This window comes from Myripristis murdjan, chromosome 7 (genome assembly GCF_902150065.1).
Source record: "Myripristis murdjan chromosome 7, fMyrMur1.1, whole genome shotgun sequence".
NCBI classification, from domain to species: domain Eukaryota; kingdom Metazoa; phylum Chordata; class Actinopteri; order Holocentriformes; family Holocentridae; genus Myripristis; species Myripristis murdjan.
In genome coordinates this window covers 29028710-29044900 of record NC_043986.1, presented here as the reverse complement: position 1 = coordinate 29044900, position 16191 = coordinate 29028710, and the positions used below count along the sequence as shown (strand labels likewise).

The 16191-nt window shown below is 42.0% G+C and overlaps 1 protein-coding gene across 1 annotated transcript in view; it reads right to left on the bottom strand.

Moving 5' to 3' along the window:
* Positions 1 to 16191, bottom strand: part of LOC115362467 (plexin-B1-like) — a 64912-nt gene that overhangs the window by 23854 nt on the left and 24867 nt on the right. The window contains exons 2-10 of the mRNA XM_030056399.1: positions 12266 to 12345; positions 11089 to 11968; positions 10616 to 10858; positions 8323 to 8505; positions 5091 to 5219; positions 2922 to 3022; positions 1427 to 1559; positions 615 to 771; positions 350 to 458 (exon numbers count right to left, since the gene is read on the bottom strand). Of these exons, the coding sequence (XP_029912259.1) occupies positions 350 to 458; positions 615 to 771; positions 1427 to 1559; positions 2922 to 3022; positions 5091 to 5219; positions 8323 to 8505; positions 10616 to 10858; positions 11089 to 11967 (1934 nt within the window). The 5' untranslated portion in view covers position 11968; positions 12266 to 12345. The remainder of the gene's footprint in view (positions 1 to 349; positions 459 to 614; positions 772 to 1426; positions 1560 to 2921; positions 3023 to 5090; positions 5220 to 8322; positions 8506 to 10615; positions 10859 to 11088; positions 11969 to 12265; positions 12346 to 16191) is intronic.

The following is a 16191-nucleotide window of genomic DNA, read 5'->3' as shown; positions in this document are numbered from 1 at the left end:
GAAGATTAATAAGATAGTTAACATATTTTTTTAATGATGTCCTGCAGTTTATTTTAGAGGAGATTCAGGTACAATCTTATAACTGTATTTCCCTATGGAATATGATCATATTCACATATATGGGAAGCCTAAATTGTAACGACAGATGTGTAATTTAGGTTACACATAATATATAATGTATGAGTTATGATGTTTTCTAGTCCATTTCTAGTAAAATAAAAATAATTTGCTTCAGTAGATCAGTATGAATAAGGTGTAATATAACTTTATACATGTGTGCACCATTGTAGGACGTTGGATTCTCAGTGTGTGTGTGTGTGTGTGTGTGTGTGTGTGGTTGTTGACTCACGGCCTGCGTCCAGACAGCTGCTGGACCAAGCTGCAGTTGTAGAAGGTGAACTCCGTCTCTGCCACAGTCACATTCAGGAAACGCAGGGAGAGCGTCACCATCACAAAATCTGCATCAGGACAAAGCAGCTGTCAGTGCATCACAGAGACAAATCATGCATTGTGCAACTCGTGCTGTTTTGCAAATATTAAAAACACGCCATCAGGTGTGGTTATTGTTACGGTTTGAACTGACGGTTTGGGCACCGTTCCAGCGTGTCACTCACCATCTCCCTGGCCAATGAGAGGCAGGCTGCTGGCATCAGGGGTGGAGCATATCACACCAGTGCTGGTGAGCAGAGCCGCACTTTCTGTGTCCTGGAAGAAGCAAGAATAGGCTTCTCCTTCTGCCAGGCTGGGAAGGCCGGCTACTGACACCGAGACCTGACAGAGAAACAAAGAGGAGTATGAACAAAGAGGACAAGAAGGAAAACAAACATTTTGTGGTCACAGAACTAGAAAAATAGTATGTGTTTCTGCTCTGAAGCAGAAACACATACTATACAGAGAGTTAGCTAACTGGCAAACTTAGCAAACAAGGAACCCTGCACAAAATGCCAATAAAATCTAAGTGGCAGTTTACTTGTTCACTCATTCATAACCATAGTGTTCATTATCTTGGAAGGTCAGCAGGCAAGCTAACAAGCTGACTTTTGTAACTTTAAATTAGTACAGCCTGGAGGGTCAGCTAAGCTAAGCAGCTCACCTAGAAGAGTTAGCAAGTTTCAGCTATGCTTCATAACATTAGCTTGCTCTCCTTGCTTTTCTCATTGAGCTTCAGTGTAGTGTTTCTTTGGCCCCGCCCACTGAGGTTTAGCTCAACCAATGAGATTATTTCTGCAGCAAGAGAAGCTCCGCCTCCCAGAAACACCAGTAGAAATAAAACTCCAATCTGTGCCGCAGAAGGAGCCAAGAAAGGCATTGTCACCATCAAAAGAAGACCCCCCCTCCGCCCCCCCTCCCTTTTTAATTCATAAACACAGTAGATTATAATAATAGATGTGACCCATCTGCTCCCCCACACGCCCCCTTGCATTACATCAGTTTTCTCCCCCCTGCTGATGTTGTAGAGGCTGAGGTGCTGGACGCTGAGGCACTGCTGCTTCTGGTCAAAGCTCCACAGCCAGTGGCCCTGCAGGGAGCCTCGCTGGCACTCCCAGCGCTGGCCACACCTGGGCATCACAGAGGGGGAGAGAGAGGGAGGCAGACACCAGGACTCAGGTTAGATGGAAAAAGGAAAAAAATAATTGAAATGAAAATCATAGGAAAAAATCAAACACAGATAACTAGAAGAATTAAATTAATAGATCTGAAGAGAATGACAATAATTCCATAGGACTTCTGCAAACTCACATCCAAAAAAGATTTTTTTTTGAAAGCTCATGTAAATGCTTGAGAAAAGTGTCTGAGCACAAGAAATCTGATGTCAATCCAGCATGTTTAAACATATATCATCTTCATATATATAGCATTACATATTATTACATCCTATCAAATATATCGTTTTAATAATGATTAGCATGAAATTGACCCCCCAAACATAGCAAAAATGAGTACAAAGTTACAAGAAAACAATCACAAAATCTGCTAAAATAAAATAAAAAATAAATACATTAAAAAAATTTAATTAAATTTTACAACAGTCAACAATTGCATTTTTTTTTTTTTTTTTTTTTTTTTGGAAAATTTGCAAAAAAGCACTCAAAAAGTTTTAGATAATTACCCAAAACTTACCAGTACTTTATGAAAAAAACTAATAAAAAAGGATACCATAAAATGATATGTATCATTATTATAATTACATATGTACAATTGCACCATTAAATTGCTAAAATAACATAAAAGTACTGTTTTTTTTAAAATAAATATATAATAATGCTAATACACAAAAGAAAAACCTCCAAAAAGGAAAAATAAAAAAGAACTAAAGAGAATTTTGTTGAGAAGTGAGATCATTTTAGGCTGTTTATCTTTTGAAGTGCATGACTGATCTATTCATGGTTCAGGGGCCCCCAAATGCTTTCATGCCTAGGGCCCCAAATGTCCAGGAATGGCAATGACAACACAATTTGTTTACCTTGAGTACATGCTATAAACAGCCATGTTTGTGTTCTCACATTATTTCTTCATGTTTCATGTCACTGATCTTCATACGACATCTAGTCATTTTCATTTGATGCATATTTTTTTAGCCATTTTCTCAGAGTGCTCCATTACTATTGCTGTGTATACAGTTTGCATACAGGGTATATACTTCATACATTTTCACTGAATATGTTCTTTTGTTGTAACTTCTTTTATCATTTTAGATTTTTTTCAGCTCATATTTATTTTGCTTATGTACTGTTTGACATGACTATATGTATATGCTGCAGCCTTTTACATTTTGCTGGTGCAGGAACCAAATTTTTGCATAAGAAACACAAACGTTTCATCTTATCTCATTTCAAGAGATGGACAAATGAGAGCACTCACACTCTTTAAACACACACACACACACACACACACACACACGCACACACACACTGACTCACCGTCCCTCCAGCACACACCAGCCACAGTAGGGGTCTTTGGCTGACAGACATGACTGACAGTCCAGGTGATCTCCACACTCAGCCACCGGATGTTTCTCCACCTGAAGGTCAAATCATCATTATTGTCTCTCTCCAGAGCAGCTGTGCCTCTGAGAAACTTTTGCAGAAATAAAACTTCAGAAACTTACCCCACTTGCACTCACTGCTGGTAACAATATCTAAATCGTGTTCCCGATTTACATTTAATGTAGTTTTACAGCTCTATATTTGGAAGTTGGGTGTTGTGGATTTGAGAAAAGCCAGACAGTGCATTGCAGTTTTCCATAACCATTTATCAACTTCCAGCTTCCCACACAGCCTCGCCCTGTAGGGAGTGTGCCACCACAATGGAGGCCATTTTCACTGATCAATACCATTGTTACGTCTGACCCTACACCTCCTGCTGACTGTTGTAACTCTCACAGTGGGGTTATCGACCTTTGACCCCCACAGCCAGCTGGCTTCTCTGTTTTCTTTTATACCTTTTGACTCTCTTCTCTTATACCTCCTTTTTCTTTTATCCTCTCTCTCGCTGAGAGAAACAGCTTGAGGAAGTATCAAAGGCTGACAAATCAAGACAAGGAATGAATTGTGTGACCATGAAAGACAATGTCATGTTCACTCTTGTGTATGGAGACATCTGGGTGAGTGGCTGAATGCGCAGCGTTGCCAAAAAGGCTATGGGTGTTTATATGTGTGTGTTGTTCTGCATGCATTCATGCACACACAGGGGCATTTACAGTAAAAACACTTAAAAACACTCCCTTAATTAGTGAAAAGTAGGGATCATCCAATTGTCGGCCTGATGTTCCTAATTTTTCAATAAACGGTACTGTAACATAATAGCCAATACGAAAATCACTCAGACGGCCCGTTGATGCAGCCTCCCCGTCTGAAAGAAAAAGTGGAACTTAAGTGGTTGGGAAAAGTCTCCTAAATGGTTTTTAGGGATGCACAAAACACCACATGCGTCTTAGAAAAAGACAAAAACACTAAGCTGTTGCCTTCCCTTAACAACAGAGGAGTTACTACTGTCATTTCAGTTTTATTGCATTCATTCATTTTTATTTATTTCAACATGAAGAAAAAAATGTTATTCCCCATGAACTGCACTTCAGCCAAAGTCCTGCATTTGAAATTAAGTGTTTTGTTTTGGGGAGGTAATTACGAATTATATTTTCCCAGAGGGAAATCTTTGCAATTTATTTATCAAATAATCTTAACATTTGTTAATTAAAGGCAAGGTTTATGTTAGCATTTCTAATAATGTGAAATTTGACACTGCCATTTAAATTAACTGCAAATAAATATCATCCATAAATATCGATTATTGGTATCAGTGATTCCTAATAATCAGTATAAGTAGGGATGCAAGATAATATCAGTACGTCATCAGTATCTGCCTATATCAGCTTTAAAATTATCAGCATCGGCCTGAAATGAAAATTTCCGCCAATACGACATGCTGATGAGTGAAACAGATCAAATTCACCCTGGCTGTGGCTGTTGTCAGGATCGTCTCAGGGAGAGCAAAAAATCCAATATCGTGCATCGTTAGGCATCAATATCGGCCCTGAAAAGTCAATACTGGTCGATCCCTGGTGAAAAGGCTTACATCTCTATTTCTAAGCTGCAAGAGTGCATGCGCAATGTGTTCCCGCTGTTTTAGTTGATTTGTTAGCAGACCAAGTCCATGAGGGGCAGTTATGTTGCTGTAATATGAAGTTCCAGTGCAAAAAGTCAAAATCTTACCAAGATTATTTGTCTTATTTCAAGTAAAAATGTCTTATTTCTAGTCAAAATATCTCATTACACTTAAAATAAGACATGATCAGCTCAGAAATAACTTGTCTTTAGACAATTTTCACTTGTTTCAAGTGAAAATCTACTTGAAATAACTGGACAAATTTTGCCAATGGAACAAGTAAATTTAATTAAAAATTTAAAAATTTGCTTGAAAATTGTCCAAAGACTAGTAATTTCTAAGCTGATCATGTCTTATTTAAAGTGTAATGAGATAGTGTAATGAGATATTTTGACTAGAAATAAGACATTTTTACTTGAAATAAGACAAATAATCTTGGTAAGATTTTGACTTTTTGCAGTGTACCCTAAACAGCACAGACTTACTGCAGTATCCGTCATGATGTAGATGTGCGCTCCTGTCTGGTCCAGCAGAAGGTCGCTGTTGATGGGGGAGCTGGGCTGGATGCTTGTGCTCGCATACATCTCCACCTGACCATCTGGGCCCAGAAATACCTTAAGACACACAATAACACCTCAGAGAACACACTGGAAAAAAGACTAAATATCTGACAGCTCAAATCCACGGCCTGCCTGCCAGGAAAATGCTGGGTGGGGGAAATGGACTCTCTCTTCCATTATATTGTCCTGATTGCCTTAACCTCTCCAGTGTGTGTGTGCGTGGGTGTGTGTGAGTGTGAATGTGTCTAACCTTTGAGTTTAGGTAGGTCAGGGTTATGGTTGACCCCATGGTTAATTTTTTAAATTTTTGATTTTGCTTAGTTCAAAATGAGTTATGTCTAAAACTGAGTCCCGACATACATGATGTAAAAAAGAAATCTTGGCTTTTTTTTTATTTGCACATCCATGAGGAAATAATGAAAATGATTAAGTTTCTTGTGTGTGTGTTACAGGTCAGCAAGAGTAAGTGAAGAACAGACTCCAACGCAAAAGTGGTGTACACCTTCACACTTCAAGACTGAAACCAAGAGCTGGAAAAAAACCAAAAACCAAAAAGGAATGACTTCTTCAGCTTGCAACTCGATCACATATTGAATCAAGGCCACACGGGAGCGCAGTAGAAGTGCCCATGAATTTGATTACCACACAGTCAAATCTAATCTGAAGGACAGGGAGACACCTCTGGCTTAAGTGATTCCCAGGCCCTCAAACTCTCATGTTACCTCTTGCTAATGAGATTAGCAGAGGTTTTCGTGCTTCTTTCCATAAGCCTCTCACTTGATCACTGAGCAGAGAGCGGAGACTCGGCCGGCCCGTTAAGAGGATGCACTCAGCACTTAATAGCCCGGGAAGTTGCTCTGTAAGGCGCGGCGGCTTAGAAAGGTGTAGACGGGTTGTGATTCTGCATGTCATAGCTACAGGGGGACAGGCATGAGTGTGCAGTATTGAAAATGCCTTATGCCACTTTGTGAGAAAAAAAAAATAAAGAGCAGTGGGGCTTCAACATAATTAATATCTCAATTGAGATTCCAGACATGTCACCCACATTGGAGCCCTAAAACAATGGGGTCTTTTCACTGAGAATGAAGGAGAGAAAGACAAACAGCCACACAGACACACACACACACACACACACACACACAAGCATGGTTCTGTATCTGGATGCAGTGGAATTTGTCCTGCTGTGATGTGATAATCCAGTTATAATAGCTTACTTCAGCTGGCTGCATGAAGTGCTGCTTTGATCTGCTACCTAAAAGTACTGTGTCTGGAACATGTGCACACGCATACACACACACACACACACACACACACACACACACACACACACACAGAGAGAGAGAGAGAGAGAGAGAGAGAGAGAGAGAGAGAGAGAGAGAGCCAGAACAACTCTACAAACCTACCTCACAGTTGAGGTATGTCTACGATGCTGTTATCTGGATCCTTTCATGTAAATGTGGGCCTGTGTGGTATTAACGCTATCTAGAGGTTGGTCTAAAGGTGGTGATATGGGGTGATTTTGGGGCAATACAAATACGTAACACTCCAATAAAGTTGAGACCCAAGTTCAAAAAGATATTTCCATGAGATTATAGGACCATACCGGTGATTTTGAATGTTTGGCCCATTTACCACAATTAACCGACGTTTTACATTGCAACAAACCATTCTGAAAATCATGTGGAGGCACTACAGATTTAACAACATATAATCAAAATTCCAAAATTTTGAATTAATTTGCGGTTGATAAACCCATCTTAAAATGTTCTGCATCTGTGGCTAACACAGTCACCGCGATTCATAAATCACAGGACTCATAATTGCCTGTGTGAAGCAAACGTTTCCCCAGGGACTATTTTCCCTGGTGAAGGGATCGTTTCACTCTGCCCAAATTCAAGTCATCAAAACTCAACAGTGCTGCTGCATTTAGGAAAACTAATGTGGATGACTTTATTACAGTGATGGAAAACTGGTGTGAAGAAAGTTTCAAGTCTCTGAAAATGAATGGAAACCAATGGCTGGATAAAAGGTAGGAAAAATTATAGAGTTCTACAATACAACTCCTTTCTTTGGGAAAAGATTAGCAGAAACATAACATATGTACATTTTGTATATATTACATCAAACATGCAAAATCACTGGTATGGTGCTTGGTAACAATAGTAAAGACATTCCTCTGCTGTCCGTCAGTTTTCCAACAAACTGGCCAAGGTATCACCCATTCCTTGATTTTGGTTAAATGGATGAAACATACAACAGGCACCCAGAATCTAAACTTTCTATCTGAATGATGTACTGAAACTGTAAATGGGGTAGGAAAGAGCAAAGACAACCAATAGGGGCGCTTGTTATCGAGTTCAAAACTAAAACAACAATTAAATGTTTGGGCACTTTGAACCAAAATTTGCCCCCATATCATTTGCTCAAAAATGCATCAAGCACTGGCCTCCAGCAATCACATGCTACGGTTCACAGACCAAAAAAGTTTTAGACATGGGGTCACAGAGGTCTGTTAGTCTACTGTGTATGTTGGACGGGACGCTGGAATGACTGGAATACTGCAGGCTGCAGTCGTATAACAGTATAGTGCTGGCACAGGCTGTGACCAAATGTGTCTGAAATTGGTAACAAATGTTTAAACTAGAGGGAGATATGTTTTGTTTGCCTGCAGCTGACTCTTAGCCCACAGCCTGTCGGCTTGTACAGGTATCAGGTAGCCAGGTGAACCATGCAATTTATCGGAACCAAAAAGGAGTCATCACCACACAAAGTCTCCATTTCTAGTTGTGCTAGGAACACATTAATCTTATATTGGGCTCTTACTTGTAGAGTGGAATGGCATTCTTTCCATTTTTGTGGGGTGTGTAAAAAGATGTGAAGCTTGGGTAAAGTATCAAGTACATATAATCAGCTGCTCATTGTGTTTTTTTAGTTTCCCCCCACATCTCGAAGTTGAACCAAGTGGCTTAGTGTGGAGTTTGCACATTCTCCCCATGCTCAGTTGGGTGTTTCTCAGATCTCAGGGTATTACCTGCTACAATCCAAAGACATGCATGTCAGGTGACTCCAAGGCTGTAAATTCTCCAAAAATGAATGTTATTCCTAGTCTACATAAAATAAAAGAATGAAGGAATAAGTTCACTGCGTGATGAGTTACCTTGTGAAGTCTCCCTTTGGAGTCTCCAAGGAAGGCGATGCTGTGTCCCTCCCTGACACTGACGGCCACAGCGGTGAGACGGGCAGCGGGGCTGTCTAACACGGCTTCGGCTTCCAGTGGTATCCGGCTTGCCATTGGACTGGGGGTGTGGTCAGAACCACAGGGATACGCTTTCAGGGTGTTCTACAACACATGACCAAATTAGAGAGCTAAATCAGGTGATTTTTAATCACTGCACAACAAATAGCTTTATTTGTGTTTTTGTATGCTATTAGTTGATCTTTCTTGATTGCAGAAGTAATTTCAGATAACTTTCTCTTCACCTGAAAAGAGACAATACTTTCCATTGGCAAAGGAAAATTTTCCGTTGTACTGATCTAACTTAGATCCAACACTAATGTTTCAGACTGATGATTTCATATTCACGTCTTGAGAACCAGTGTCCAACTCTTTCCTGCAATTGACTCAGAGCCATTGAATCCTCTTAATTCATCATAAGAGGATTGCACCATAGATTAAAGTGGTCTCATACTGAGACTGCAGACGCGCTCTTTTGGTTTTGCAAAACAACCACTCCAAATCCCCTTACCCAGTAAGTCTGCAAGCTTGAGCTCTTGCTATAGATAATTGGCCCTGAAGGAGGAAGTATAATGGGGTGTCTTTTTTTATTCGTCTCAGAGCTTATTTGTTTTATTTTAAAAAAGGCTTATTTTTCGAGGAGAACTGTGTGCTATAGCATATCTTTCTCCTCTTTAACTCTTTTCTCCACCTTCTCTCATTTTCATAAGTCTATTTTTTCCCTCTCTCTATTATCTTATTTCTCTCCGTCTCCCCTATCAGTCCAATACTCTCTCTCTCTCTTTCTCTCTCTCTCTGTCTGTCTGTCTGTCTCTTTCTCTCTCTCTCTCTCTCGCTTATGTCAGTGGGTTTCAAAAGAGCTCCTATCCTTCCTTGTCAGAGCTCATTAAGCGGCAGCGGATCTGATTCAGGGTTAGTTTGTTTTATTGATCCCTAACGATCCCATTAAATGGTTGTGAGGGCTGGCAGGGCCCGAGTGGCTGCAGGGCAGCACAGGGGGTCACTGGAGGGTTGCAGCTGGGCAAAGCTGCTCCCGAGGCATCTGGGAGCTCTCCGCCGTTCAACAAGGGCCTCATTAAAAAGGCTTTGCTGTCTCAATATCTCTCTATTTCTATACACAACCTTTCTCCCCGTCACTGTGCTTAATCTTGCTGATCCACTCATCCCTTGATACCAAGCTTTGGTCTTTATCCTGCTTCTCTCTTCCTCTTTTTCTCTATCGCTGTCTGACCACCAAAGCCATGCCAGCCATTACAACCAACAAGGTTGAAGTAACGAAAGAGAAATATAGATGGAGATGAGAGAAGAAAATACAGTGTTGAATGATGTAGTTGTTCATACATGGAGATCGCATTGCACCATGTCTCTCTCTAACAGTTGCCCACAACGGCTGACATGCATGAGAGAAAAGAACTCAAGAAGAACATCAAGAGGTGACAGTGGTTTCAGAAAACCAAAGGTATCTGGGTCATAGAAAAACAAAGAAACAAACTAGTATTTCATTTTCTCACCAGTCTGAATCTGTCCAAACAATTATCTTATACAAATCAGAAATTTGTCTAATGAGAAGCTGCAAGTGGCACCAGTGTTGTCAGCCTGAGGGTCTTTCGCTTGTGAAAAGTTCATTCATCAGTTAATTTATCTTCTTGTTCTCTGATTTGCTTGGGTTGAACAGTCAATCAGAATGCTGTCTCTCACCAATAGCCTACGCAACAGATTCAACATGCTGAATTGGCCAGTCAGTTAGTTACTGATGAGGGCCTATAGGTGCCAATGATGCAGGACACATTGTACAAACTGTAGGTGAACATTGGCCACATACAGCTCAATGAGGGCCGGCAGCCGGTGACTTAGACCATCGGCTCAGTGTGTTACAGATCCAAAAATTTAGCCTTTCACAGACCTGTGAAAAGGTTTATCTCTTTTTGACTTTGTTGCACTTCTGTCATTGGGACAACATTTCTGCTGAGCAACTTGCCGAGCCCATATTGTTGAACAAGTCCCATGCAGAGCAACGAAAGCCATCCCTCACAGTAGCAATGTGTCAGTTTCAAAAGTGGCAAAAGTTGAGATGTAACATTTCTCCAACAAATGATCATATCACTGCAGTAAACCTTAAGAACAGGTCACCCACCAACACAACATTCATACAAACAGAAAAACTATTGCGAAACCTTGAACTGTATCATAAAGGATTCTCTTACAACATCCTTACCCTGGGCAGGATGGCACAACTGGACTTGACATCATACTCGATGTATGCCACCTCCCCTCCTCCCTCCACCCGTCCATCCTGGGTGTAGCAGAGGTCACGGGTGGAGTCTATGCGCTTGTCCAGTTCATCCAGAGGGTAGACACATAGAGCCGAGTTGTCTGATGGATTGTTGTTAGTGGAGCTGATGCGGGTGGAGAAGACTCCCAGCAAAGCCTCGCCCTCCCGGCCTCCACCCTGCCCCACCTGTTACAACACAGAGGGAAAAGAGCATACATCAGTGTAACCTTGCTGAAAAGTCGTTCCTAGAAACAAGATGTTTCCCTCAAGCCCTCTCATCCCTGAATTGGTGACTAATTTCAGTAAAGACATTCAACTTTATTCCATATTTTTTTTTGCCTCATGAGGCAAATGTTTCCAAGCACAGATACAGTATTTAAACCTGAGGAGAAACATCTGCATGGACATCAAAGTACCTGGGCTGCCTGGAGCAGGTTATAATTCCTGGATGAGGAAGAGGAAGATGGTGAACGGCACACAAGGGGAACCTCCACATATGAGTAGTAGGAGGTGTCATCCAGGCACACACGGGCAGCGTAGGTCCGGTATTCTCTTGACACTGCCTTGATGTCACGCCGGTAGAACAAGAAGTAGACATACATGCCCCGGGCAAATGCCGTCACGAAATGGTGGTCGTACTCTGAAAGCCGCCCAGCCACAGCCAGCTTGGCCGTCTCCTCATACGAAAACACAGGTTCTAAAGAGAGGTGGCGGGTGGAGATGGGCGGGTGGCTGGCGGTGTAGCCCCGACCAACGTACATCACCGTCCTTTCCTCTACGCGAGGCCCCACCACCAGCCCAACAGTCGACACCAGGGGATCATTGGCTGCAACGTACTGAGTGTCCACAGGCCTCTCGGTGGAGAAGAGCACCTCTTTGACAGACGCCAGGCTTCGCTTCTGGCAGGTGCCCTGGTGGACGCTGCCACAGGTGATCAGCTCCATTGCCTGCGGATCCACCAGCAGCAACTTGTTGTGGTTGCTGGTTCTCCTGGCCTGAGGACAGTTAGATTCAGTGACAGGGGGAAGGCAATCTTTGCTGTCAATCACAGGACCGGTCCGCTCCTCCTGTTCCAGCCGAAGTCCGTCTAATCCGTCCAGCTGGAAGAGGCAGTCCTTGGCCCCCACGTACACCGTCCCCACAGAGGGATCCGGGTGGAGTGCCAGGTGCTGGAAGACGGTGTCATTACGGGAAAAACGGGGATAAGAGCGACTGAAGGCTGTGCCAAAGAGGATGAGGATGAGGAGGAAGAGCAGGGCAGACTTCAGGGCCTTCCCATGTGGCATGGCAAACATTCTAGAGAGGAGAACCAAAGAGGGTTAGTTAAAGCTGTAAGATGCCAACACTAACAGATGTTCAAAGTTGCTATTCAGCATGGGCATTTAAAAAAAAAGACTTAAAACTGTCTCCACATAATTCGGCACAGTCCAAGTTTATGATTTAGAGAGCTTAGATTTAGGGTCAGGAATGGTTATGTTAATAAGTAGCTGGCAAGTAAACATTCTTCTATTATTTAATCAAAATGTACTCTAGAATTCATTTATTTTAATTCATACAGTCAAACTGTTTCTACATTGGAGTGTAACACCTCACCATCTGTGTCCTGTGTTACACTGAAGAAGACTTCCTCCTCCTTATCACCTGGAATTACATGCCATTCCTCTTCTCTCCGTCTGTAAATGTTAACAACACAGGAGATTAATTTATATCAGTACACACAACAGAGAGAGCCAGAGAGAAACCTGTCTCGATGATAAACAGCAACCCAGAGACACAAAACCAGGGCCTCTGCTAAATCACTAGTACTAAACAATTAGTTCCTTAATCCACAGGCAAAAAAAAAAAAAAAAAAATACAATTTGATAATTGATTCATTGCTTTAGTCATTTATCAAATAAAAATAACAAATATTTCCTGGGTACAGCTTCATAAACACTAAGATTTACTTAGGTTTTTTTTTTTTTTTTTTTTTTTTTTTTTTTTCTGTTCACTTGTGATAGACATTTGTCATTATTTTTAGCTTTTTATAGAATAAATGATTAAGCAGTTAATGAAAAAAAATCCATGGATAAATCAACAATGAGAATAATCATTAGTTGCAGCCTTGTAAATCACAGATTTTGGTGACTCACTTACAGCAGCACTTACAACTTTGCTACTTTATAAAATCCATTCAGTGCAATCCAAACACAAGCAACCAGGTAATTCTTCACAACCAAAGCGTTCCAAACTGAAACTCTCACTTCCCTTTCTGACAGCCATCACTCAGCACCTCTGAGGGAAGTGGCCACTGGACAATGGGAGCCTTGCCATTCAAACTGAAACCCCTTTCATTATTGAACAGGTTCCCCTGACCCCTCACTGACCTCAATGAGAGAGGGCATTACAGAGAAAAAACATTCAGCTGCATGCTGTCCTCAACAATCTATGCAGCATGTGACAACAAAGCCTTAAACTGATGGCAGGAAAAAAGTGTCTTGATAGATGATTATACAGTTAATTAAACACTTTCTATTCAAATAAAGCACTGTTACCAATGCCTGCAGCATTTCCATAATGAGAAAGAAATGGTTTAGAAAAAGTTGTCCATATGACGTAGTTCATGCTGCAATTGCAATATTAAGAGGAAATTTTAAAAAAATGCAATTGTGTTTTTATCAGTTTTGTGCACCATTACCTCGTAGAGTGAATATGATGAAAAGATATTAGATATGCAGAGCCGGCACACCTAACTGTCCCCCGCCTGGGGTTGCAATCAGCTGCAAGATGAGGGGGACAGAAGGGGAGGAGACCATGAGTGTGTGTGTGTGTGTGTGTGTGTGTGTGTGTGTGTGTGTGTGTGTGTGTGTGTGTGTGTGTGTGTGTGTGCTTGCATAGCCAGGGGCCATCCAGGAGCAGGTGCATGCGTCTTAGTGTGTGCCTGGTAAGTGGCTGAGTGTGTCTCAGGCCTCCTCTTTACTTATTCATGAAGAGAATAAGAAGTCTATCAGTCCTGACCAATAACCTCCACACCCACTGTCAAAGGGGCTAAGGAGTGTGTGGGTGTGGATGGGTGGGTCTGTGTGTGTGTGAGTGGGTGGAGGGTTAGCCATTGGATTCTCTTAAACAGGGGCGAAAAATCCACACAGTCCCCAGAGACAGGAGAGGAATAGTGTTGAAGTCTATGAAAAATGTATCAAACAAACCAATTCCTTGTGCCTCATGTATTATTGAGACAAATCTGTGCTGCATCTTGCACACTAGTCGACTGCATAGCCACCATTTAAGTATTCATTTATCATAACGATGGGACCAGTCAAAGTGCCGGATTGAAATGATCAGATTGGTCCAGACCTTTTTTTTTTTTCGTGATGTCAAATGAAATTGAAATAACAATAATCCAAAATAAAGCTGGAAGGTGTGATCACAACTAACTGAACAAGGGCCGAGCCCGCGAGAAGAACAACGGCGAGTGAAATGCAAAACAGAAATGCAGACGTGAGAGCTGGCTTGTTTGGTGTTGGGGTGAGCTGAAGTTTCTATGCAAACATCACAACAGAGGAACAGAAACAAAGCAGAGTATAAACCACTTAACCAAATGCTCTGGGCTGCTGCTCTCACATCATCCATTGTAATACCTGAGTCAACCCTCTACACTGGAAAAAACACCCACCTGCACAAGCTTAGTTTAACCTTGAGTATTAAAGCTTGATTGCTTTAAAACAAATGGAAAAAAATCTTCCACTGAGATTAGGTAATTTCACATGCTTAGTAAGTCTACCAAAGTAAAATGCATTATTTCAATTATATACTACCACTTGTCTAAAGTGTGCTCCAGTTAATTCAGTTAAGTCAACTAAATGCATCATAGCTATTTTAACCATGGCTGATTGGACTTTGTTCTGCTTCACTGGCAGATTTTTCCACAGTTTTTTTTTTTTTTTTCCCAAAGGAAAACAAGACTCATCATCAGACTGAGTGACTTATTAATATTTTTAGTATAACATCTTAATCTATTGACTGTAATGCAGAGCCTGGGAACAAAGGTAGACAGATTCTTACTGCTGCTCTGTGCAGGCGTCCTCACCTGCTCTTTGACCGGCAGACATGCTGCGGTCAACATATTTATAGCCTGCAGCAACCTCATCGCCATGGGAACTTCCTCTTACTACCCAGCAATGACGAGCTATCGTGAGATCAGACTGGATGGCTGTGGTGTGGGACAAAATGAAGATGGAGGGGGAGAAAAAAATAGAGGCACCAGAAATACAACCGTGCTTGATGTACAAGAAAATAGGGAAAATACGATTTCCGATGTTTCCCTTGACATCTATGACCTTTTGAGGCTGTGTGAGATTTTCACTTTTTCCATCAATTAAATAACCACTCAAACGCTTTTAACAGTCATCAATCTCATTCTGAATCCAACTGGATGTCTTGGAGGTCAGTTGAGTGAATGAAGTTGCTGTAACACTGAAAAGTAGAGAAATGCTAGACCAGTGTTTATTTAAGCTATGAAATATGTACACAAACACATCCTGCAAAGCTCTGCATAAGCAGTTTTCAGTTGCACTCATCAGAGAGGATATTCCAACATACATAACACAACATAATACAATATTTTTACCTTAGCGCACATTCAATGGACAGTCAATGGACTTGTGCAGGCAAATGCTGCAGGTTCAACTGCATTCAGGAACAACTGGGCTTTCCCCCCAGTCCACTAACACTGAGACCACAACCGCTACTTCCACTACAACAGTGGAAGTGTTTTGTAGTGACATGAATACCACCACCAGGAGCAGAAGGCGGGGGTTCTCCCATGCTGTTAGCCAACAATCTCCAGAGTTCATCAGCCGTGTCTGGTATGCAACATGCTCGGCCCTGGTGCAGTCCAGCAACCTATAAATAACCCCTAGTAGACCACTGGGCTGTCAGCAGGACTGGTGGGGGTCAGTGTAGTCATAGAGTGACTATACATGCAGGCACAGATAGAAATAAACACATATACTGTACCAGTGTTTCCCCTGGAATTTTGTTCTTGCCAGGGTGGGAAAGCTTCTGAAACAGCATTACGGTCATCAAAACTCTCCACTGAAACCCTGGAAAATGAAGTTCCTGGGGCGGTGGGGCAGCAGTTCCTTAACGCACAGTTGTGCCTATAACAATATTTATAGACTTGGACATGTATGAAATAACATGATCTTCCCCGAACATATTTTGATCTGCGAACCTCTGCCCCAACTGTTCTGTCCGTCCTGCTTTCTCTGGCTGTCCGTGCTTATTAATCATAGAGAGTGTCTGCTGTGCATGTTCAATTCTAAAGCTCCTAATGAGCCATGACAGCCCACTGAACGATAAAGACCCCATAAAATATGTGGGGTCAACAGCCGAAGGACAGGGCTGGCGATCCTTACAGAGGGGGATGATGGGCCTGGGGCCATGGCGCCCTGCCTTGCATTGTTGTGTTCTGGTGGGTCGGCTGGCGTCTCGCCCCGGGCCCCAGACTCTGCAACTCGAGCGTCTCTGGATCCCGTCCA